This window comes from Pantherophis guttatus, chromosome 4 (genome assembly GCF_059756535.1).
Source record: "Pantherophis guttatus breed Tessera chromosome 4, ASM5975653v1, whole genome shotgun sequence".
Lineage (NCBI taxonomy): Eukaryota > Metazoa > Chordata > Lepidosauria > Squamata > Colubridae > Pantherophis > Pantherophis guttatus.
In genome coordinates this window covers 27,383,201-27,406,665 of record NC_142066.1, presented here as the reverse complement: position 1 = coordinate 27,406,665, position 23,465 = coordinate 27,383,201, and the positions used below count along the sequence as shown (strand labels likewise).

Here is a 23,465-nt window from a genome sequence, read left to right as displayed (position 1 = left end):
ACAAACATTGGTTTTTGATCCTTGTGTCTTTCTTGTCTCTCTAGGGTTATTCAAGAATCTGATCTCCTTAAATCAAGCCATCATTGAGAAGAATCTTCCTAGAGCTCTCCCGAGAGATTGGGTGGGCAACAAATCTGTTCCTGTTATTTGGAGGCCCACTGAGCACCCCAGGGAACCTCCCCTTGAGTGGCTTTTTGCTTTCTGGACTTTCCTGACACACCATGCTTCTTCCCTGGAGCCCTTCAAGGGATGCCCAATAATACCACTGACTCCTCTGCACAATTCTCCCAGTGTCATTCAATTGGCCCGGCTTTTGCCTCACCCTACCCTCATATTCCAGAGGCATAATGGGCAATCTTTGCCAGATGAAGTGGTTAACATTTTGAAACTGTTGGGCTGCACTGTGATCCAGAACTGGGACTCCAATTGGTCCCACCACCAGCTGAAAGAATACGTTCTAGAACCCACACCTAGCAATGTCCTGCAAGCTTTTGTCCATCTGGGGTTAGCAGATGTAGAAAATCACCTGACATTTTTGTCGGCCTGCCAGATTGAAAGCTTGAGCACTTTTCTCTCTACGGCTGCCTCATTTTCTCAAAAAGATATCAGAGTCCTCAGTAATTTGCCACTGTTCTCCAAGATGCCTTCTCTTCTTCCCCCTTCCAAGCCAGGCTTGGTATCAGCCCAGGATTATTTGGCTTTAGAAAAGACTTTGGTCCCACCTGTGCCTACACATCTCTTGACCCCAAAACCTGTGCTCTTGTGTCGCAATGAAGCTGAACGAAACTTGCTTTTCAAAATCCGTGGAAAGCTTCTGGGGACGCCGGATCTGTGCCTGCTGTGTGTCCGAGCAATGAAGAAGGGGCTCTATGCCAATCGGGCTGAGGATGCCAAGCAATTCATGTTGTGGTTACTGCACAACGGAGACACACTCTTTAGCCAGAGCCAAGAACTACAAGCTTTGTGCCGTGATCTTCCATTTGTGGATTGTGGATCGACAGAATTGCTCCGTCCCTGTCATCTCTACGACCCAGAGAACCGCACATTGCTGGCTTTATTAAGACCCAGCCACTTTCCCCAAGGGCCCTTTCGGGAGCAAGCAATGCTGCGAATCCTTCGTACGCTGGGTCTGAAATCGGATCTTAGTGCTGTCTCTCCAGCAGATGCCATAACCGCTGCAAGGGAAGTAAATGTAAGTGAAACGGCAACCGCCAGGGCCAAATCACAGGCCCTTATCCGGGTTTGCAACGAGAGTCCTCTACTGTCACGCTTATCTACTGAGACGCTAGAGCAGCTGAGGTCCTTGCCTTGGGTCCCTGCCATCAATTCCTCTAAACGTGGGCCAGCTGGAGTCTTCCTAGCTCCTGAATCAATTCGCTCGGAGAGGTATGCGGCTCTTGTAGGACAGGTGATGGGACTGACAAATGCTTTTTGGTCCCATGCTGCAGAAAAATTGGGCCTGGAAAGCTCACCACCTCCAGAAAAGGTGATGGAAAACTTAGCTGACCTGGTAAAAGCCTATTGCTCTGAAGAGACTCCCCGGATAACTGCAAAGTTGTGTAGCATCTATCAACACATGCAACAGCATCTCTTTGATTTCCAGCATCCACCTGCATGCCCTTCAGTGTGGAATGGGAACGGCTTCTCGTGGCCAGCAAACGTGGTTCTGTCCTTTCCATACGATTTGGACTTTGCACTCCTGATGCCACGAGTTCCTCCGGCTTTCCAACAATACAAGCAGCTTTTTGCAAAATGGGGTGTCCAGCAGTCACCCAGCGAGGAAGATGTAGACCAGGCTCTTCGGAAGTTGGCAGAAAAAATCAATGCCAGACCAAAAGGCGGTACGCAGTCTGAATTACTCCTCTTCATCGCTGCCTTGGACTGGCTTAGCAATCAAAGTTACCACGGGGGAGAGGAAATGCTTATACCGGTGCAAATCAAAGATTTGGTTGGTTTTGCTCTTCGCCCTGCCAGTTCAGCACTGTATTGTGACATGGATCGGGCCCGTCTTGCTGATTTGGGTGGAGATTTACCCATTTTGGTGCATGAAGCCGTTTCTTCTGCCACAGCTGCTTTTTTTGGGGTGGAGATGCTGAGTACCAAGTTGTCAGGCTTAGAACTGTTTGAGGCTTGGGGGCCTTCAGAGCCCATCACTCTCCGGATCCGTAACATCCTTCGGGAGTACAGCCAGGATGCTGACGTGTTTCAGGAACTGCTGCAAAATGCCGAAGATGCTGGTGCTCAGACTTGCCGCTTCTTAATAGACCTCCGGCAGCATAACACTACTACAGGACTTCTGGATCCTGGCATGGCTGCCTGCCAAGGCCCAGCCCTTTGGGCCCAGAACGATGCACTGTTTACTGAGGCAGATTTCTCCAACATTACCCAACTAGGTGCAGCCACCAAGGAGCACCAGGAGAACAAGATCGGTCGCTTTGGCCTAGGTTTCTGCACTGTCTACCACATGACTGATGTCCCTTTCCTTCTCAGTGGTCACACCGTCCTCATCTTTGATCCCAATGTCACCCATCTACAAAAACATATCCGTGGTTCAGCCCGACCAGGCATCCGTTTGAATTTAACCTCCACAGTCGCCGCTTCGTTTCCAGAGCAATTTTGGCCCTTCAGAGGGATCTTTGGATGTCGAATTGGAGAGAAATACCAAGGCACTCTGATCCGTTTGCCTTTCCGCACCGAACAGGAGGCCAAAAAATCTCAGATCTGCCCTGAGCCATTTGGACCCAGCCGGATCAAAGGACTAGGAACTGGTTTCCAGGAGATGTCCCAGTACCTGCTGATTTTCCTACACAATGTGCAGGAGGTATCACTCTCCTGCCTTACACATGGTTCCAGTTCTCCAGAAGTTGCCCAGCCACTGGCGACAGTAAGCAGAGAAGTACTGAATGATGAGATGGGCTTTCCCCTTATCCGATTGAGAATAACATGGCAGTCAGCTGTGGATATCCACCATTTTCTGCTCCATTCATGCTCAGCTACTGGAGAAGCCAAGGAACTATTCAGAAAGGGAAGGAAAAAGGGTATCCATTTCTTGCCTCCTTCTGCTAGGATAGCCTTGCCACTCCGGCCTAGTATCACCGTTGGACGATGGCTCCCAGATATAAATGGTTTTAAAGGCCGTGCCTTTTGCTTCTTACCTCTTCCCATTGAATCAGGTCTCCCACTGCATCTCACAGCCCCCTTCGCTGTGCTTAGCAATCGCAAAGGACTCTGGGACACTACAGAAAAGGGCCAGTGGAATATAGCACTGCTACGAGATTCGGTGACAGCTGCATGGCTTGGGGCCCTAACTCAGCTCCGAGACATGTACGAACAAGAACTGCTGGAGGACTATGAGTATTATGATTTTTGGCCTGATGTATACAGTATCAAGTACCCTTTCACTGAAGCAGCCAAAGCCTTCTATCAAGCACTAATCGATGGAGTAAATGGGGAGCAGCCAGTTCTCTTCTCTGATGGACAAAAATGGCGCCCACTTAATCATGCTTGCATTTTGGATGATGATGTCATTTGTGAGACACAACTGAGTTCTATAGCAGACAGAGCCTTCTCGTTACTCTTACCAGAACCACAGATTGCAGTTTCTCTTCCAGAGAAAGTTAAATTGAGCTTCAACACCTGCACCTCGAGAAACAGCTCTGCACTAAACACTTATAACTGGGCACGGTTCCTTCAGGAGCTTGTTTTACCCAATCTTGCTAAGCTTGCAGCGCCTGATCGTAATGCCCTGATTCTTCGTGCCCTAGATATGAACGATGCCAGGGTGAATGAGCACCTGAAATCCCTGCCTTGCATTCCTACTACTCCAAATGAAGCGCTGAAAACTATTAAAGAACTTGTACACCCAGAGGGCTGTGTTGCACCTCTCTACAGTCCTGATGATGGCTGCTTTCCTATGGGTGAAGAGTTTCTGAAGCCGGAGAGGCTGTTGCGCTTGGAACATCTTGGCATGACCAAAGATTGGGTGGCAATGGAAGAACTGATAAGCAGAGCCCGAACTGTGGAAGCTTTGTGGCATCAGAACCCCGACACAGCATGCCAGAAAGTCTGCTGTATCTTGGATCTCCTTGTTGACCATCTCCAGGAAAGTTCCAGAAATACTACCCAGGTTTTGTTTAGAGATATTCCCTTTGTGCCGGCAGTGCTTCCTGGGAATATGTGTAAAATCTGCCGTCCCAGTGAGATTTACCACCACAAGCAGAATTCCTTGGTACATTTGATTGAACCGATCCTGGACAAGGAAGCTCTTGGGGAAAGCTCCAAGCTCTCTAAGGAGATAATGGAATTCCTAGGAGTGAAATACAAACCACCCGTAAGAACAGTGCTAGAGCAACTGGAGAGAGCATCCTTTTGTTCCAATGCTCTCTCCAAGAAAAAGCTGGCTAAGATAACACAAAATTGTTATGCTTTTCTGAATGATGTAGTCCGGAACAATCAAAGTAGGGTAGAGGTGAAACAAAGGGCACAGACATTCCCCTTCGTCCTGGTCAGTGCTGGCTTTGTGCCAGTGTCTAAAGTGGCTCACAACCTGGCTTTTGACGCTACTCCATACCTCTTCAAATTGCCTGAGGAGTACCAGCAACAAAAGGATCTGTGGGAGTGTATCGGTCTGCGAGACATATTTACCTTGGATGATTATGCTTCTGTCCTGGAAACCCTGGCTGAGGATGCAGCTGGACGGCCTCTTTCTGAGAAGCAACTAAAAATTGTACTTAGGTTGATAAATACAGGGCTTGCTGGAGTTTTGCCAGAAAATCAACTACTGGATTCTTACTTGTCCCAGAAAATGTTTTTCCCAGACCAGGACAAAGTCCTACGACAGTTGCCTAAGCTGTTTTTTGATGATACTGCATGGCTCCAACGTGAGAGTGGAATACTCTTCTGCCACAGTATGATTCCACGAGAAATTGCTGTACGTTGCGGCATATTGACCAGAAAGAGCCATCGCCTGTCCATGTGTCGGATCCAGAAATTTTCTGTTTGGGGCACAGATTTTGGAGCTAAGGAAGACCTGTGTACCCGCTTGTCTAACATCCTCCGGGAGTATTCCTCTTCACAGGATGTGCTGAAGGAGCTGCTGCAGAACGCTGACGATGCTGGTGCAAGCGTCATCCATTTCCTTTGGGATCGCCGCCAGCATCCAACAGAGCGTGTCTTCAGCGATGAGTGGAAGTCCCTTCAAGGCCCAGCCCTCTGCATCTATAACAACCGGACCTTCCAAATGAGCGATATTAAGGGGATCCAGCGCTTAGGCTGTGGAGGCAAAGGCGGAAGGCGGGATGCTGTAGGAAAATACGGCCTGGGATTCAACACTGTTTTCCATTTGACAGACTGCCCTGCGTTTGTCACAGGGGACAGAACACTATGTGTCTTTGACCCCACATTGCGTTACCTCACAGAATCCGATGAGGTCTCAGCTGGTGCGCAGTACAACCTCACAAAAGATTTCAGAGATACCTTTTTGGATGTTTATGACACCTTTTTGCCTGATGTGTTTGAGTTGGAACACGGCACAGTTTTCCGGTTGCCCCTGCGTACTCCTGCAGGGGCAGCCACCTCTCCTATTAGCAAGAATTCGGTGTCTGAGGCAGATATGGAGAATATACTGGAGGCTCTTAAAGAGGATGCAGAATGCCTCATGATGTTCCTCAATCACATTCGCACTGTAATTTTCTCTGTTATGGGTGAGAAAGACAAGAGACCCAAAGAGCTGTTGCGGGTTGAAACTGAAGGAGGGGAGCCTGGGAGGCTCGAGTACCAGAAACATCTGCAACAGGCAGCTGCAGCAGGAGGCCTGGAGATGAGCAAACCAGTAACTGTATTCTACAAAATGAAGATCAGCACTAATCTCTCGTGTGATCCCAGCATCTGGTGGGTTGGAAGGCAAATTGGAATGGACAGCACAGAGACCATAGAGGGCATGCTACTTCCGTACGGCGGTGTGGCTGCTTGTCTTAGTAGAAAAGCGTGTGGGAGAGCTTTCTGCACATTGCCTCTGCCAGGAAGGACAGGCCTTCCCATCCATGTCAATGGGAACTTTGCTGTTGATTCGGCTCGGCGTGACTTGCGGAAGGACTGCAGTGAAGGGGATGTCAGTTCAACCTGGAATAGGTTACTCATGCAGTTTCTGCTGGCCCCTTTATATGGCCAGTTACTTCAAAACCTGTGCCAGTCACTGGGGAGTGAGCCACTGAAATTCCACACACTGGAGGCATGTCATGATCATCTTGCTTGGAAGTATTTGCAATATTTCCCAATTGTGACCAAGGATGTACCCGCCGTTTGGCAGCAGCTAGTGATCCATCTGTATAAACTGATGCATAAAGACCAGCTTCCATTGTTGCCAGTCTATCAGAGAAATGTTAATTACAAAAAAAGATATAAAATTGAAACAATAATTGTGTATTGGAGTGCGCCCAAAGAAGAGGCTTCCACCAGAGGCCCCTATTTCCTGGAGAATACAATAGAGGATTCACTTCTTGAGTGCACTCTTCAGGAGCTGGGTATGAGCTTGGTCCCTGCCTTTCAACAGCTACAAAATATACATAAGCAATTTGTCATGGCAGGAATTGATGTAGTGACTCTCAATTCTCCTTCCCTCTGTCGTTTTTTGAAAAGTCTGCTCAACTTCTTACCATGCTCCCTAAATCAAACTCCTCTAAAGAATCGTTCCAATTGCTTTGCCCTCCTAACCTTTTCTCTAAGTGGATTAGATTCTGATGATGTGAATTGTGTGGAAGGACTTCCATTACTGGTGACCAATGATAATGTGCTGAGATGTTTCAGCCAACAAGAACCTGTTTATCAGAATATAAGTGCTTCTGAGCTTTTCCCACATCGTCAGCACTGCTTTTCTGCCTTTGTAAATTACAGTCTAAATCTGCTTCTTTTAGAAATGGGGTTCCTGAAAGATTTTACTCTAGATGAATCTGTGGCTTATATCCAGGAGATGCTGACCCTGGAGAGCTGGGGCAATGATCGCAAACGCCAGAGGAGCTGGTTAGTGGAAGTGTGGAAGTTCTTTCAAAGTCAAATCTGTGTGTCAGGGAATAAGGAAAAAGTGAACCAGTTATTTGCAGATTTCATTGTTCTCTTCAGAGGATGCACTCTGCTCCCTGTCTGTGGTTCCAGTGAGTTGATTCCTCTGGAATCCCTTGGTACGTTGTTGCCTAATAACTTAAGCTCAGTTTGTGAAATTCTTGGTAAGCTGGGCTTTGCCAAAATAGATACCTCACTGCTGCCTCCAGAGTTGACTGTATCCTGCATCAATCCAGAACTGCTGAAGATCGAAGACCCTATGGTAGTACTAGAGCAACTGTCTATCCACAGTAGCTTATGCTGGAATAAACTCAAACCCTTGGATTTTGATTTACTCTTGATTTTTTTCTGTAAGGATCTTAAAAAGCTAAACAATCAAGGATTATTAGCAAAACTGAAAGCTTTGCCTGTATTTGAGACATATCAAGGAAAATATGTATCTTTAGTTTCATATGAAAAAGTGTATCGCCTGGTATCCAAAAATCCAAAGCTCTGTGAGAATTTTACAAAACTTTATGAAATGGATGCAAGGACTGTTTTACTGAAGGACACCGATCTGATTCAAAGGGTGAGCAAGTGCTTGGGTATTGGAAAAATGAATGACTTGCAACAGTTTATGGTGCTTTTGCCTAGGGTACCCAGTCTTCCTGAAGTCCAAGTACTGGAAGCCTTGAAGTTGCTGTTCAGCATCCAGTCACAGTATAATGACGACTATGAGACTCAGAAAGCAGATGTCATATCAACATTCAAGTCTTTTGCCTTCATTCGGGATAAGGAGAATGTGCTGCGTCTTGTATCATACTTCTATCAGGATAATGACATTTTTCAAGAGTTGGGATTGGGCGCTCGATTTGTACCAAAGAGATTCTATGATTCAATGCGTCCAATCAGAAAGCTGGAAGTGAATTTTTTTTTATTGGACCTGGGCTTGCAGAAAGTGATTTCTGAGGAAGACTTTTTGAAATGTGCTGCCCAGGTTGAACAAGAGGCAATCAACAATGGTGCCACTTCTGAAAATGTCCGGAAAAAAAGTAAAGCACTCTTGGAATACCTGTTTTCCAGAGCAAAAGATGAGCTGTCTGATTCCTTCCTGGCAAAATTGTCCAAGATCCGTTTCCTTGTACAGCGTGTCATCAATGATAAACTGTGTAGCCTTCATTTGCCATACGCTCCTTGCAAAGCTCCAGTGGCACCACACGGTTCTTTGTACTGTTCAGAAAGGGTTGAACTCTTTTGGACTTCAGCAGTTACTTTCTCTTTTAATGGCTATATAGGGAAAGAAGATAGGGCTGTTTTAAAAAAACTTGGTGTGATACGCACATTACCTACCGAAGTGGTGTTGAAAAATTTGAGCAATGTATGTCAAGTGACCTGTGATAACCTAGAAAATAAGGAAACTCGGGCAGGAGTTCTAAAACACATGTACAAATTCCTGTCAGAACAGGAAGAAATAGATGTGACTTCCCTTAGAGGACTTCCTGTGATACTGACAGAGGATAATGAAGTAGCTGAGGCAGAAAATGTGGTAGTCCACCTGCAGCACTCAAGTGACTTTCGGCCATACCTCTACATGCTGCCATCCAAGTTAGGGGCGTATATAGATGTCTTTGAGAAGTTTGGAGTGCAAACTGAGGCAACCATCTATCATTATGCCAGTGTTCTGGCCAGGATCCAAGAAGAGACTACGGAACGGATGAAACTGCAACCCAATCTTACTAAAACAGTGCTCAGGGCTACTCAGTTTCTCTTCCAGCTCCTAAAAGAAGCAAAAAAGCCAATAGATTTCTCAAAGCTGCAAGAACTTTATCTCCCTTGCATTGATGGGAAGTTATATCCATCAAACACTTTAGTATTTAGTTTATACTCATCTGGCCAAGAACCCCTTGCTTTGAAAAACACACTTCGCTTTCTGGTCGATCTCTCTGAATGTTTCATATCAGCGGACAAGTATAAGCAGTGGAATCTTCTGCGCGTCCTACCTAAAAACCTGCGCCCTATGCATTTTAATAAGATCGTTGAAGAACAACTAGAAGAGTCCTCTCTGAAACTGTGCATCTATCAGGAACACTGTGAGTTTCGGAACAATCTCAAAGAACTTCTGGTTTCTCTTGAATTCCAGAATGCGCTGATTGCACTACTGAAATGGCAGAGTAAAACAGAGGAGATAGAAGGCATGAATGATGGACTCTTCTCTCCAGATCAGCTAGAAGTGGTGTGCTGTGAAAAGCTCTCCGTTGTAATGGTCTACAACTTGCAAGTTTTAGAGGGAACTCAATGTGTCAAGACAGTGCATGTTGCAACAATGCCAGATGACAAGACAAAGATTTACCTTACTCACCAGGAAAACATGGGTCTGCAAGAGGGAGTATATATTTCCTCAATTCTAGCCATTGAAGTTAATAAGCTTTTGGGAGAAAGACTTAATCATAAAGCTATGGGGATTCTTATGGGGATTTTAGTTTGCAAGGGACCTAAAGGTATTGCTGCAGTCCTAGAGAATCACAGAGTTCCCCTGTATCAGCAAGCAAACCTAAATGCTTATAGCCTTCCTCCTCCAGGAGAAGACATCCCTGAGGAATGGTATGACAGCCTGGATATGAGCATTCTGCATACCTTTGTGAAGGGAGATTATGTGGGCTATCTGGATTCTTCCCAGCCCAAAGAGCATTACCTGTATGCTGTTGTCCTTGAAGTACTTGAGTCACAGAAGAATGGTGCTGGTCAAATACAAACATACCGCATTGACTTGGGAGGTCAGCAAGAAGAAGTGACTGCTTATGACTTGTATCATTTCAAGAGAAATAAGCCAGTCTCCAATTCAAATAAAATGGTAATGCTGCCCATAGATTCCGCTGATGCTGCCCAAATGGCGAGACCAGATATGAATGAGCATTGGCACCAACGGCCACTGAGGGAAGTCAAGAAAGAGATAGATGAATGCCTAGCTCAAGTTTGGAGACTTTCAGAAGAGGAGAAGAGGAAAGCCCTTAGAAGATTATATCTGTGTTACCACCCAGATAAAAATCTTGGCCAAGAAGATTCTGCTAACGAACTCTTCAAGTACCTTAAAGAAAAGATCAAGGAGATGGAGAAGGGAATGTGGTCAAATGGCTCCGATGGAGGATCCAAAAGTAGCACATCCCATCGCAGAAACTTCTCAGACTGCTGGAGTGAATGGGATCAGCAAGCTCATCAACATCAACAGTGGCACTATGAATTTACCGGCCGAAGGTCAGCTGGAAGAGGTGGTGGTGGTGGAGGTGGAGGTGGTGGTGGTGGAGGAGGAGGATGCAGCAATTACAATTTCTGGTCATACCATCAACGTGGACCAAACTCTTCAAGATCACAACCAAAGCACTGTTTCCTAGAGGCAAAGCGTTGGCTCCGTCAAGCAGAATGTGACCTGCAGGTAGCAGCCAGCAATGCTGGAAATGGCAGCACTGAATGGCTGCTTTATATGGTTTTCCGGGCTATGGAGAAGACTCTGACAGCAGTTGAGTACAACCAGGGAGGTGGCTTTGAGAGGAATCTCTCTCTTGCAAAGCTGGCTGACAAGGCGGCATCTTATGGGTGTGAGCTGGCTAAGCTCCCTGAGCAGATAGAGCTGCTCAGGGAGCACGGCGTGGATGACAAGATAACACAGTATCCCAAATACCACGCTTTACCCACCATTCCTCATGAGGCCTTCTCTGCCTGCAAAGAGCAGGATGTGCTACTGTTAGCTTGGGAGATCTTAAACATGGTTAAGAGTTGGCTTGGCCTCTAAATAAACCTGAAAATATTAAAAGCTGGGAGAGACCATTGTATATGTAACACAGCAGTGCCTATAAAGACATTTTGCAAATAGTTGTTTTAAAATGAGAAATATGGTTCTTTAGAAAAAAATAGCCTCATAAAACCTGTTTTCTTTGTAGATGGTAAAATATTGTGTCTATGAAAACATTATGCATATTCTTTAATTACTGACATTCCATAATTTGTCTTTTAATAAGTTGCTTTAATAAACTTAGCTTTGTTAAGTAATTAACAAATTGTATATTTATGGAGGGGAGCAAAGGGAATTATTACAGTCATAGGTTCCTTGATAGAGATTTCATTTCCTCTTTATCTCTATTTGATTCTTCTATATGGTCAACCAGAATGGTCAAATTCAAATTTTTTTACTACCGGTTCTGTGGGCGTGGCTTGGTGGGCATGGCAGGGGAAGGATACTGCAAAATCCCCATTCCCTCCCCAGTCCTGGGGGAAGGATATTGCAAAATCTTCATTCCCACCTCACTCTGGGGCTAGCCAGAGGTGGTATTTGCCGGTTCTCCGAACTACTCAAAATTTCCGCTACCGGTTCTCCAGAACCTGTCAGAACCTGCTGGATTTCACCCCTGGTCAACTACCAGTTCACCCCAGTACCCAATAACTAGAAGTAATAGGCAGTGTCCTTCCCAATGGATGTGCTTACCGAAATTGTCATGACTAAGTGAGTATGTGGCATCAAGTTGGTATTGATTCTTCATGTCAAAATAATTTTTTCCCATGATCTGTCCCTCATCTGGTCCTTCAGGTTTTCCAGTGGTGCACCACTGGTTGCTGCTGATTGTTCAATGGTTGTTGAGACTAGCTATATTGAAATGTCTTAAATTTTGGTTCTCTTTTTACAGAGATGTGTGTACATATTTTTAATATACATTCAGAAAGGTAGTCTGTAGTTTACTGCACATCTTGATTTGGCTACAGCGTAGGATTTGTATTTCAGGATCAGAACCACATACCCTTTCACAATAGTGTCAACCATTTTGGATCAACTGACAGTGAAAAAGTGTAGTCCTGTATGGCCCAATTGGAGATTTATTATGGTTTTACAATTGGGACTTTGGGATGTGATTGGAAACACAGAATCCAGGTTCCTGATTTCTAGTGAAGATAGCAATTAATACTATATTTTTTAGCAGTACAAGTGATTTTATTTAGTGTAACTAGTGCAATACAATTAAGAATGGTCTTAAGAAATCCTAGATTGGACTATAACCAATTCCACATTGTCAAAATAAATTAGGCTATTCAAGCGAAAGGCACAACAAATGGATTACAGCCGTCCAAAGTTACCTTGAGGTAAGATGGGCAGCCTATAAATTTTATAAATAAATAAATAATAAACATCTGCAGGGCTGTATATTGGAGCTGTCATCCTGCACTGGCACTAAACAATAGAAGTTGCCTGAGTTTTAGCCTAGGTGCACACCTGGAGCAAGCGTTTTTGATATCCCTGTCCAGCTGTCAGTACTTCACATTGCCAAGGAATTGAATGATTGTTGAACAGCCTTCCCTCACCACAAGTGTCATTGTCTGCTGCAACAGAAATGATTGTTACTGTTATCAGAAACTTGACACAACGCCCTTTAATAGGTGGTGTTGATGGCAGCAACAGCTTCAAGGTTGCATATTGCACTACCTTGCATGATGTAGGGATTGTACTTCCTAGCTATGTTGTTGTGAGGTCCCAAGGCTTCTACTTGCTTTGAGAAAATATGTGTTCCTGAACTCAAATTTTCTGGATATCCAACAAGGTCAAATCATGCTCCAACCAATAATGATGTTGGGCTATGTGGACATAATGGTGGCCAGTAGCTACTGCCTTCCTGTTTCATCTACCATCAGATTGCCCAGTATCTAGGGAAATTAGGTTGTGATTTAAACACAACCTAACATTTAAATAGCTCAAAGTGGACTTTGCAAGACCCCTGCCTACCAGCCCCAAAGGGGTTTTAACAATGCCACTGACTTGGTAAATTCTAAACTAACATTCAATGGTTTCAGGCACCCACACAATCTCAGCAAAAATATTGGGTTTTTCATGAAGTTCCCAAATGATAAAATGCTAGTAATGGGCCCCACATCTGATGTGCATGCACATAACCAACCTTTTTTACCCTATCTGCCTCACCCAGTCATCCCAATTAGAATCCTACTCAGTCCACCTTCTGTATCTTATGAAGTGAGCTGCAGCTCATAAAATCCTATTTATTTATTTATATCCTATTTTAATATTTTTACATTCACTCATAAATGAGGAAGGCCTGTTTGTTAGACATCAGAATAACAGTAGATGGCAAATTCCATGTTAATGAAACAAAAGGGGAGGATAAAGCTTGCTTACATTGTGCTTGTATGGTTCCCATTGTGTAAATGACTGGTCAACCCAAAATTTTCCTATACAGGCAGTCCTCAACTTATAACAATTCATTTAATGACCATTCAAAGTTACAACAGCACTGAAAAAAGTGATATGAACATTTTTCACACCGATATTTGCAGCATCCTCATGGTCACATGATCAAAATTCAGATGCTTGGCAACCAATTCATATTTATGGCAATTGAAGTGTCCATGTGATCAGCTTTTGTGATCTGACAAGCAAAGTCAATGGGGAAGCCCGACCCACATAACAATGTTATTAACCACTGCAATGATTCATGGCAAGAAAGCTTGTAAAATGGGGCAAAACTCACTTAATAAATGTTTCACTTAGCAACATAAATTTTGGGCTCAATTGTTGTTGAAAGTCCATACACACCTAAAAAGGGAGAAAAGGAGCATTTCAGGAAGGGATTCTGTAATCTTTGCCTGCTAAATGAGGAGGTTGGAGTGCCAGAGGAAGGGAGGGGTTCTGAAGCAAGTTGTAAAACTAACCTTTTTTTGTCACCCCTGGCAACTGTCTCAATGCACATCAATATGGACCATATGTACAGTACCGGTATATTTTCTTGGGGGAAAAAAAAAAGGACAAATATGAAAAGGGACAAAGAGATCCTAAAGAATGTAAGGTCCCAAAATATACTTGAGTCTCCAGAATGCCAAAAAGAGAGATTCAAGACGAGGCTTGCAAAAAGAAGCAGATTTTATTTATGGCCAAAAACAAAATACTGGGTGGGACTATATCCAGAACATACAGATACAATGCATGTGAGGAGATAGGAAGGAAGATATGGCGTCCTTTTTACACCCTCAGAGACATCAACTTAGTACCCAATTCTGGCCTCCTAGTTTAGATTTGTGTATTCCTTGTTGCCCTGCAAAGGAATAGAAGCATCCCAATTAGTGTTATCTCTTCCTTGAACATTCCTTTGTTCTCCCAATTGCTCATTTGGCCCCCTGGTTCTGCAAGGAACCATCTTATACAGATCAAAGGTATCAGTTAGGGCTGAAGTGTAAATTATCTCCCAGATGATGTCTGCAGTTCCAACTGAGATCGGTACCATGCTCTTAGATGGCACAAGAAAAACAGGAAGAAGACGACATTACAGAGGCCTAATAACAGAATATGTTTGTTATAGGAGATACAAATATAAAGGCATAATATATGTGATACAAATACAAAGAAATATTTGTGTTACAGATATAAAGGTACAATATATGTGTATTATACAAATACAAAGGCTATATATGTATTACAAGAACCTAATAGTTACAGAATAACAAGTTTCTACTTATTCTAGTATTATTTATTATATCCTTATTACTGTTTCCTTTCAAGGATAAGTAAGGTAACTATAACTTCGTTTTACAAAGGAAAATTCAAGAGCAAAGCCAAGAAAAAACTTGTACGAAAATGCATATTTCAGCTTCCTGAAATAAAGGACATATGGTCACTGTAACTTCATGCTGAAATTCTCTGCCAGGTGTGTCTTCTTCGCAGTGATCTAATTTAGCAGTCATTGAAAATAAGTAAGGACTTGACTTTCCTACCAGTAAACCAATCAATTAAAAACAACTCCTGATTATATATATATATTTTCCTACCCACACCATTTCATCTTGCCACTTAATTTTCACATATCATGGTTTCTTTGTCCTCTACACCTGTGCCACAGAATGCAATTTCAGACAGTATATTAACATAGCTTAAGACAGGGGTGGGCAAATGTGGCTCTTTTACAACCTGTGGACTTCAACTCCCAGAATTCCTGAGAGCCAAGCTGGCTCAGGAATTCTGGGAGTTGAAATCCACAGGTTATAAAAGCCACATTTGCCCACCCATGGCCTAGATAAACATTTTTTGGGGGAGGGGGAGGGATGTCTATCACCTAATTCTTCTATAGGCCCCTATCTTCTATATCCCCGTTTTATTGGGATAGAGAAGATTTCTACTTTTTTTGCTTGCAGAAAATACATTTTTATAATTAACATACAGTAAGAGAAGCATCCCTTCTCCCACTTCCTTCTCTACTTCAGTAAAAAATTAGGGTGATCAAAATGAAAAATTGGCGCCTCCTTAAATCCCACTGTCAGTCCTGTAACCTTTTTTTTCTTTGCCCACATCAAACATGGCAGCTGAAGCCTTATTATCATTATTATTACTACTATAGGGAAGAGCTTGTCTCAACAACGACAAAGAGGATGCCTCGCCGTGTTGCCTGTTGCCCAAAGCAAACATGGTGGCTTTTCCGCTCTTTTGAATGCCAGTACTAAACATGGAACCCCAAATTCTTTTCCGTCCCTTGCCATCCAAATCGCAACCCTCTTCCTTGAGTTATGGACACTGCAGCCCTTTATTGCCCCACTCAATCAAGGCTCAAGGTTTCCTCTGCCGTCGCATTAACAAACAGGCTTTAGCGCCCTGAAAAAGCAGCCCGAATCAAAAATGGCGCCGCAGCGAAGCCACCGTTCGCCTGCCCACAAGGAACATGCCGCTTCTACTCCTCTCTCTTCTCCTTGCCCACAGAAAAGATGGGGGAGGTGCGGGGGGAGGAGCATCCTGTTAACTTCCATCGGGGTTGGATTGGAGGGTGGGGGGCAGCGACTGTCGCCAGAGGTCAACTCTTCCTCGCGGCGAACCCCTTGATCAGTTTCTCTAGAGGAGTGGTGGTGGTGGGGGAGTGAGGGCAGACGTTCGCCTCCCTGTCGCCGTCCGTCGAAGGATCTGCCCTTCACTAAAATGTCGGCGCCGATAAGAAGTTGTGAGTACTGTAGACGTTGGGAGGTGGAAGGGGGGGGCGGGTGGAGGAACTGAGCGGAGAGAACCCCCCCCTCCGCGCGCGCCTTTAGTTAGCCCACGGGGTGGGGGCGAGCAACAAGGGGAAGGGGGTGGGTTGCCGGGGAGGGGGGAGTTAGAGAGTTTGCAGAGTCGTAACGCCCCGAGTTCGGATCCCGGGTTCCCCAAAAGTGCCTGTGGAAAAGAGGCAGAAGCTACGATCCCTGCAAGCTACTTCTACCCCCAAAGCGCTGTTAGGGAGCAGCAAAGGGATATCGTGGTCTAGAAACTATGGGTTAGGAAGGATCCCTCTATTCCTCCCCCGCCCCCCAATTCTGCCTGGAGTCTAGACAAAAGTTGGACTTCAACCGGCTGGGAAAACCAGAGCTGGCCGTGGTTAGCTGGAGGTTAGGCGAACGGCAGCCCAGGAGATCTGGGGGGCTTTATGGGGGACACGGAAGGTGCAAAAACTCCTCTTTTTTGGGGCATCTTCAGTGCAGAGGAAGGACTTGGAGGGTCTTTTGGTTTGAAGTCAGGAAGAGAAAAGTGGGTGGATTTCTTAGGATAAGAGGTGTTGGGTGGTCAGTATCCCAGAAGTTGATTTGTGGTTTTTGTAAAAAAAAAAAAAGATTTTTATTTTGCCTATATACAACTCAAGGTGCAAAAGGTACCTAAACAGTCCTCCTCCTCCTGTTTTCCCCATAACAACAACCTTGTGAGGTGGGTTGGGCTGAGAGAAGAGGGAGGGACTGGCCTGAAGTCACCCAGCCAGTTTTTCATGCTGCTGCTGGTTTCTAGGCCATGGTTGCTTTTTAAACTGACTTTTGGGGGTTTTCTCCCCTTCTGGGTTAATGACAGGGAAAGCATTTGGCAGTGTTTCTCAACCTTGGCAGCTTGGAGATGTGTGGACTTCGAATCCCAGACATTGGGTTGGGATTTTGGGGAGTTGAAGTTCACATAGGCAAGAATTTCTGCGAGTTGGAAGTCCACACATCGTCACGTTACCAAAGTTGAGAGTCCCAGGCATAAGCATAAGCAGCAAAGGTGAAGTGCAGAAGTTACATAGGGAGGCTGGGGTTTTGAAATCTCTCCCTCCCCTCAGTTTCTGGCAAAAAAAGTCGCATTTGGGAGAATTTACTTAACAACCATTACAAAAATGGTAAAAAAATAAGGTTCAGTTCCATGGATGTAACCCGAATGACTTATAACTGAAATTCTGTTCCCAATTGCAGTCAAGGGTTACCTGTACATTGGGAGAAGGGGGCTATCCTTATTGGGGATTTGAACTCAACCACTTGTGAACCCCTCCAGCTCTGACTCTTTTCTTACTGCTCTCTAGAAGTACATTGGGTAGATGGAGAGCCATGTTGAAGCATGGCCAGAGGGCCAGCGTTCCCAGGAGGCTCCAGGAGGTGTTCGGACAGCCCCTGGAACTGAGGAAGAATGTGCTGTTCTCTACTCAGATGCTGAGGATGACCCCTCACTCTTGACGGTCAATGGAACAGGCCCCCGAGCCCCCTTCCATTGCTCCGAATGTGACAAGAGCTTCCGCTACCGTTCGGACCTGCGGCGCCATTTTGCCCGACACACTGAACTGAAGCCTTTCCAGTGCCCTCACTGTGTCAAGAGCTTCAAGCATTCTTTTAATTTGGTGAACCACATCCGGAGCCACACTGGGGAGCGCCCGTACCGCTGCACCATGTGCCCCAAAGGCTTCCGGGATTCCACAGGACTTCTTCACCACCAGGTGGTCCACACTGGAGAGAAGCCTTACTGCTGCCATATCTGTGAGCTTCGTTTCTCCTCCCGCAGCAGTTTGGGCCGCCACCTCAAGCGCCAGCACCGGGCATCTCCTGCCGCTGCAGCCCCTCAAGCGCCTACTCCGCGCTGCTTGGCCTGCGGCAAAGAGCAGAGTGCCTTGGGGCACCTTTGTGCTGCTGGCCGAGGCCGGGCTGCTCCTTTTGGTTGTGGGGCCTGTGGGCGGCACTTCCAGCTAGCCTCTGAACTTCGCCGTCATTGGCTGGCTCATACTGACATCAAACCCTTTAAATGTCCTGATTGCGAGAGAGACTTCAATGCTGCTTCCCTCTTGGAACGCCATAAACTCACTCATGCCAAGGACAGGCCCCCACCATGCCAGCTTTGTTCCAAGAAAGCTCAGAAGAGGGATGGGAGGATGCTGGAACTGAAGGGCATGGAGGAACAGCCAAAAGGAGGTGAGCAGGAGGAGGAGGAGGAGGAGGACCAGCGGCACAGCAGAGGCTGTCCATCCTGCCACTCTCCTGATACTCGCCCCCCAGACACGTTGTACCAATGTGAGTGTGGAACCTTTTTTGCCAACAGTAGCACTCTTGCAGCTCATCTGACTGCCCACGGAGGCGAGCCCTCTTTCACCTGTGGCATATGTGGCCAGCCTTTTGTGAACTTGCAGGCCCTGGAGGAGCACCAGCTGAGCCACGCTGTGTCCACAGCGCCAGTGCCAGGTCCAGGCAGCGAATTAGAACGTCACCTGTTGCCCCAGCTGGATCTCCGGACATTCCCAACTCAGCCCAGCAAGAAACTCTACAAGTGCAGTGAATGTGAGAAATTCTTCCGCAGTCCCCGAGATCTGGACCGTCACGTCTTGGTGCACACCGGTGAGAAACCCTACCAGTGCACTGAATGCGGAAAGTTCTTCCGGCATGAATGTTACCTGAAAAGGCACCGTCTATTGCACAGTGGCGAGCGTCCTTTCAAGTGCACTGTCTGCCACAAGGGGTTCATCACCCTGAGCAACCTCTCCCGCCATCTCAAGCTGCACCGAGGGATTGATTAGGAGGGCTATCCTGAACTCCCTAAGAATAGCCCTCCTTCCCCAGCACTACCTCCATCCCACAGTGGCAGCCACAGATGTTCCCGTTTTGGAGGTAGACTTCTGCCTGATGTTCTCGGACTCTGCCTGCCCTCACCCTCCTTCCTAGTTCAGTACTTTAAGGCAAGGACTTGAAATGAAAAAAATTATTATTGTTATTATTATTTACCAATGTTCCACTACTGTTAATAGAGTACATTGCACATGCTTGGCAAATTATAAGGTGTGTTGGGTAGAGAGGAATATCTCCCTGTTTATTGCCCTGATCGGTTCCAGAAAGTTTTTGATTTCAGAACAGGAATATTCCGAGCCATGGGAAGAAGGAGGAAAAACCCCTTGGTTAAGTGTCTAGCGTCCAAAGGTACTTGTGTGTGGGTGATCTTATTAACAGTGCTGAAATGACCTTGGCCAATAATCCTGGAGAAAGAGCTTTAGGGCAGAGTCATTCTCTTGCTCCAGAAAATAAGGAAACTTTGCTGGATATTTCCCCCTTGGAGTATTTCCCAATCACTTTAGTACTGGGATCTTGTACTAAAAGGCAGCACAATTGGCCAAAAAGATATATATGCACAAATCTAACATGCATCATTCTTTAGTCTGTGTAGTTTTCTTTCCTCTTTCCTTTTTCTTTTCCCATTTTATTCTTGATAGGACTACAGTTAGATGTACTTTCTGTTCCTCAAGGTAGAGAAATCTTATGTCCCTTATAATAGCCATTATCTCCAAGGTTAAATAGGGGTAACATGTTTACATCATAATTGTAATTAATTGAGAATCTCCAAAAAGGTTCAGATTGATTTAGAGAAGCCCACTAGTACAAGATTTGAGAACTTTTACTTCACAGTATATATGCTACCAAAGGAATATTAGAAAAGGGATATTAGATATTGAAAAGTAATTCACACTTTTTAAGTGTGTATGTAATTCACACCACTGATTTTTTTAAAAATCACAAAACTTAACAGCCTCTCTCTTCCCACCCCCCTCCAAATATCAGCCTTTTGTATTTATTTTATTTATCTCCCATCTTTTTCCTACAGCTCTCACCAGCATTTCTAGCACACAATGTCCAAATTTTCTTCACAACAACAATTTTATGAGGGACTCTGGTGCAGCTTGAGAAGGATGAATTCTGTTTCCCATTTTTAATCTTGTGATATGACATGTTTTCTCCTTGTTTTAACTTATCAGCCAAAAGAATGCTCAGTTTCCTTTGCTTTGGTGTGAAGTTTCAGGGCAGAGAAACTAAGTATTTAATAGAAGGCAATGTTTTACAAAATAATTTAAAGAGTATTTGTCATTTTAATGGTAATATTGAGGAGCTGGTATATTTCTCCTTTGGTTGGCTGTAGGAAGGGTGGAATTTTGAGTTGGCCTAAGATTCTGTATAATTTCAAAATGATACTTAAAATTGCTGATTTTGTTAGGTGCCTAGTAGCATCTCAAAGATTGCGATGGCCTAGGAACAAGGAAAGCTCACATTTACGTGTTAATAATTAAATATGCAACGGAGAACAAACTAAAAAGCAAGGCATATTATCTAAATCAGGGATATTTAGCTTCGGCAACTTTAAGATGTGTGGACTTCAACTCTGAGAATTCCCCAGCCAGCGTGGCTGGTTGGGAATTCTGGGAGTTGAAGTCCACATGTCTTAAAGTTACCAAGATTGGACACCCCTGCTCTAAACAAGAAATTAGAACATAGTGAAGAGTTGTATGTTCTTGAAGTTTATATGAAAACCTAACACTGGGTTGGCTTTGCTTCATATTCTTTTGCCATTCTGCTGCCCCTCATAAGACTTCCTGGCTGGGCAGACTCATTTCTCCAATCCCTACAAATTCTGGGTTCTGATGGAGTAGCCCCTCCCCTTCCCAATATGGAATTGTTTGCTGACCAACAGCTGAATCTTCTCCTGGGTTTTTATCCCTCCTCATTTTTTAAGTCCTTGATAGGTCCTTGAACATCTAATAAACTTACGTTCCTGACCAAATCCCAGTTCCTTATCTTCTGTGGAATGTAAGCCTTGTATCTGGGCATTTCTGTATTATGTTTTATTGAAAAAAAATAACTGCACATGTGGGTATTTGCTTATGTTTTGGAAACAAAACCTGTCCAGTTTGCCTGGCTAAGGGGCCTACTTTATCTGTCCTCTGCTTGAAAGCTTATCTACTTCAACCTTGGTCTCAAGATAATTAACCACAAGAGAGAGGTGGGGAGGGGAAATATCCATCGGTAGTACCTGGGCAGTGAAATAAGCCATTTCAGTTGAAGTATTCTCCAATATGGCTGGCCAGTATTGTATTTCTGTTAATTTACCATTATATTAAACCTGCATCATATACATATGGATTAGCATTTGCAGTTTTTAATGTAACTATCTTTTTTTCCCCCCCTTGATGTTTGTCATTCTGGGCATAAGGTTCAAGTGACAGCATGTTTATACACAGCAGTGAGAGCTCACCTTGTCTCTGATGTGGAATTCTGGGAGTTGAAGTCCACAAGTCTTAAAGTTGCCAAGCTTGGAGACCCCTGGGTTAGAATACTCCCTTGAACAGAGAGGGTGAGTGGTCCAAGGTCATCGAGCAGGCTTTGCGCCTAAGGCGAGTCTAGAACATGTAGTCTGGTGCCTTAACCGCTACACCAAACTGGCTCTCCCAGTCCCAATGAATAGGGTAACAACATAGAGCTAAGACCATTATATAACAATATTTCAGAAACATGGCCAGTAAAAACAGGTAGGAGCACCGGTTTGGTGTAGTAGTAAAGGCACCACGCTAGAAACCTTGAGCCTGAATTAGGCACAAAGCCAGCAGGGCGACCTTGGCCCAGCCACACACTCACAGCCCGAGTGAGAAGGAGGCAAGAGCAAACCACTTCCAAAAATCTTGCCAAGTGTACGGTTGGGACTAACAGTCCAGGCAGTTGCCAGGAATCAGCAGTGATGTGGAGGCAGCTAACAATCCAATTTGACAGAGCGGCAGAGATTTAACAACTCTCTCAAGGTCTGGACCAGTGTGTCTCAACCTTGAGAATCTTAAGAAATGTGGATTTAATGCTGGCTGGGGAATCCTGCGAGTTGGAATCCACATGTCTTAAAGTTATCAAGATTGAGAAACACTGGTCAGGACTGTTCCGCCTTATAAGACTCTCATGGTAATATGAAACTACTGGATATGTTGTGAGAAGGAAGAAGTAATACAAGAGCCTCCTTTGGATAGGTGTATGTGTCAGCTGCTGCCTTTTTGGCTGACTCAGGAATTCTGGGAGTTGTAGTCCACAGGTTGTAGAGTTGCTATAGTTCACCACCCCTAGTCTAGAGGAGCAATACCTTTGACTCGTTTATTACACAGCTTACACAGTTTATTACACAGCTTAGAGCCGTGATGGCGAACTTATGGCCCGCCTGCCAGAGATGGCATGCAAAGCCCTCTCCGTGGGCACTTGTGCTGTCGCCTGCTGTTCTTCTGGTTTTCAGGTGCATCAGCCAGCTGGTCTTCACGGGTGCCAGAGCATTGGAAAGCAGCCCGAAAAACGGGTCTTTTTCCAGGCCTTTTTTGGGCTGTTTTCAGGCTGTTTTTCAGGCTGTTTTCAGGCCAAAAATGGCCTGAAAGTGGCCCGAAAATTGGCCTGAAAATGGCCAACAACGGCAAAGAAGCAGGCATGTGTGCACCAGCCAGGTGGTCTTTGGATTTCCGGTGCTCCAGCGCATGCAAAGACCAGCTGGCCAGCACGCCTGCTGGAAACCGAAGACCAGCTGACAGGCACACCCATGCGCGCCAGTCAGCTGTTCTTTGGGTTTCCGGCACTCTGACGAGTGCACATGCACACGTGTTCCAGTTTGGGCACTGGGTGCCAAAAAGGTTCGCCATCACTGCACTAGATGTAATCCTCAACCTACAACCATTCGTTTAGTGACCATTCGAAGTATAACGGCACTGAAAAAAGTGACTTATGACTGTTTTTCACATTTAACAACTGTTGAGTCATCCCCATAGTCGTGTGATTAGAAGAATTGGGTGCTTGGCAATTGGTTCATATTTGTGACTTCCAGTGTCCCAGGATCATGTGATCTCCTTTTGTGACCTTCTGACTAGCAGAGTCCGTGTGGAAGCCAGATTCATTTAGCCATGTTACTGACTTAATAACTGCAGTGATTCACTTATGGCAGGAAAGCAGGCGTGAAATGTAAAATTTGTTACTACCGGTTCTGTGGGTGTGGCTTGGTGGGGGGGGTGGGGTAATGTGACTGGGTGGGCGTGGCCAACTTTTTTTTTTTTTAAACTTTTCAAAGCATTTTTTCTAATGCTTTGAAAAGCCTCTGCCGATCAGGCAACTCAGCTGGGATCGTCAGAGACTTTTCAAAGCATTTTTTTTACCACCTCTTCGGCCAAGAGGTTGCAGAAAAAAATGCTTTGAAAAGCTTCTGAGTATCCCAGCTGAGCCGTGCGATCATCAGAGGCTTTTTTTTTTACTTTTAAAAGCATTTTTTCGTCAGAAGAGGTTGTAGAAAAAATGCTTTTAAAAGTAAAAAAAAAAAAAAAAAGCGTCTGATGATCCTGTGGCTCAGCTGGGCATGGGGATGGGTGAGCGCA

General features: G+C 45.1%; 2 protein-coding genes across 3 annotated transcripts in view; both read left to right on the top strand.

The window, feature by feature from the left end:
- The window catches only part of LOC148113938 (sacsin-like), a 39,032-nt gene extending 27,950 nt beyond the window's left edge, over nt 1-11,082 (top strand). For both annotated transcript variants that reach the window (XM_087891817.1, XM_087891818.1), the window contains exon 8: nt 45-11,082. In XM_087891817.1, coding sequence (XP_087747943.1) covers nt 45-10,822 — 10,778 coding nt within the window. In that variant the 3' untranslated portion in view covers nt 10,823-11,082. The remainder of the gene's footprint in view (nt 1-44) is intronic.
- Nucleotides 11,083-15,768: 4,686 nt separating this feature from the next.
- Nucleotides 15,769-21,218, top strand: FIZ1 (FLT3 interacting zinc finger 1). The gene is made up of 2 exons (XM_034419604.2): nt 15,769-16,007; nt 17,361-21,218. Exon 2 carries the CDS (start codon nt 17,376-17,378, stop codon nt 18,834-18,836), a length of 1,461 nt encoding a protein of 486 aa, XP_034275495.2. The 5' UTR covers nt 15,769-16,007; nt 17,361-17,375; the 3' UTR covers nt 18,837-21,218.
- Nucleotides 21,219-23,465: the final 2,247 nt, after the last annotated feature.

Bases quoted from the DNA above. Each gene is read 5' to 3' on its own strand.
- FIZ1 (XM_034419604.2), top strand. From the start codon at position 17,376: ATGGAGAGCCATGTTGAAGCATGGCCAGAGGGCCAGCGTTCCCAGGAG.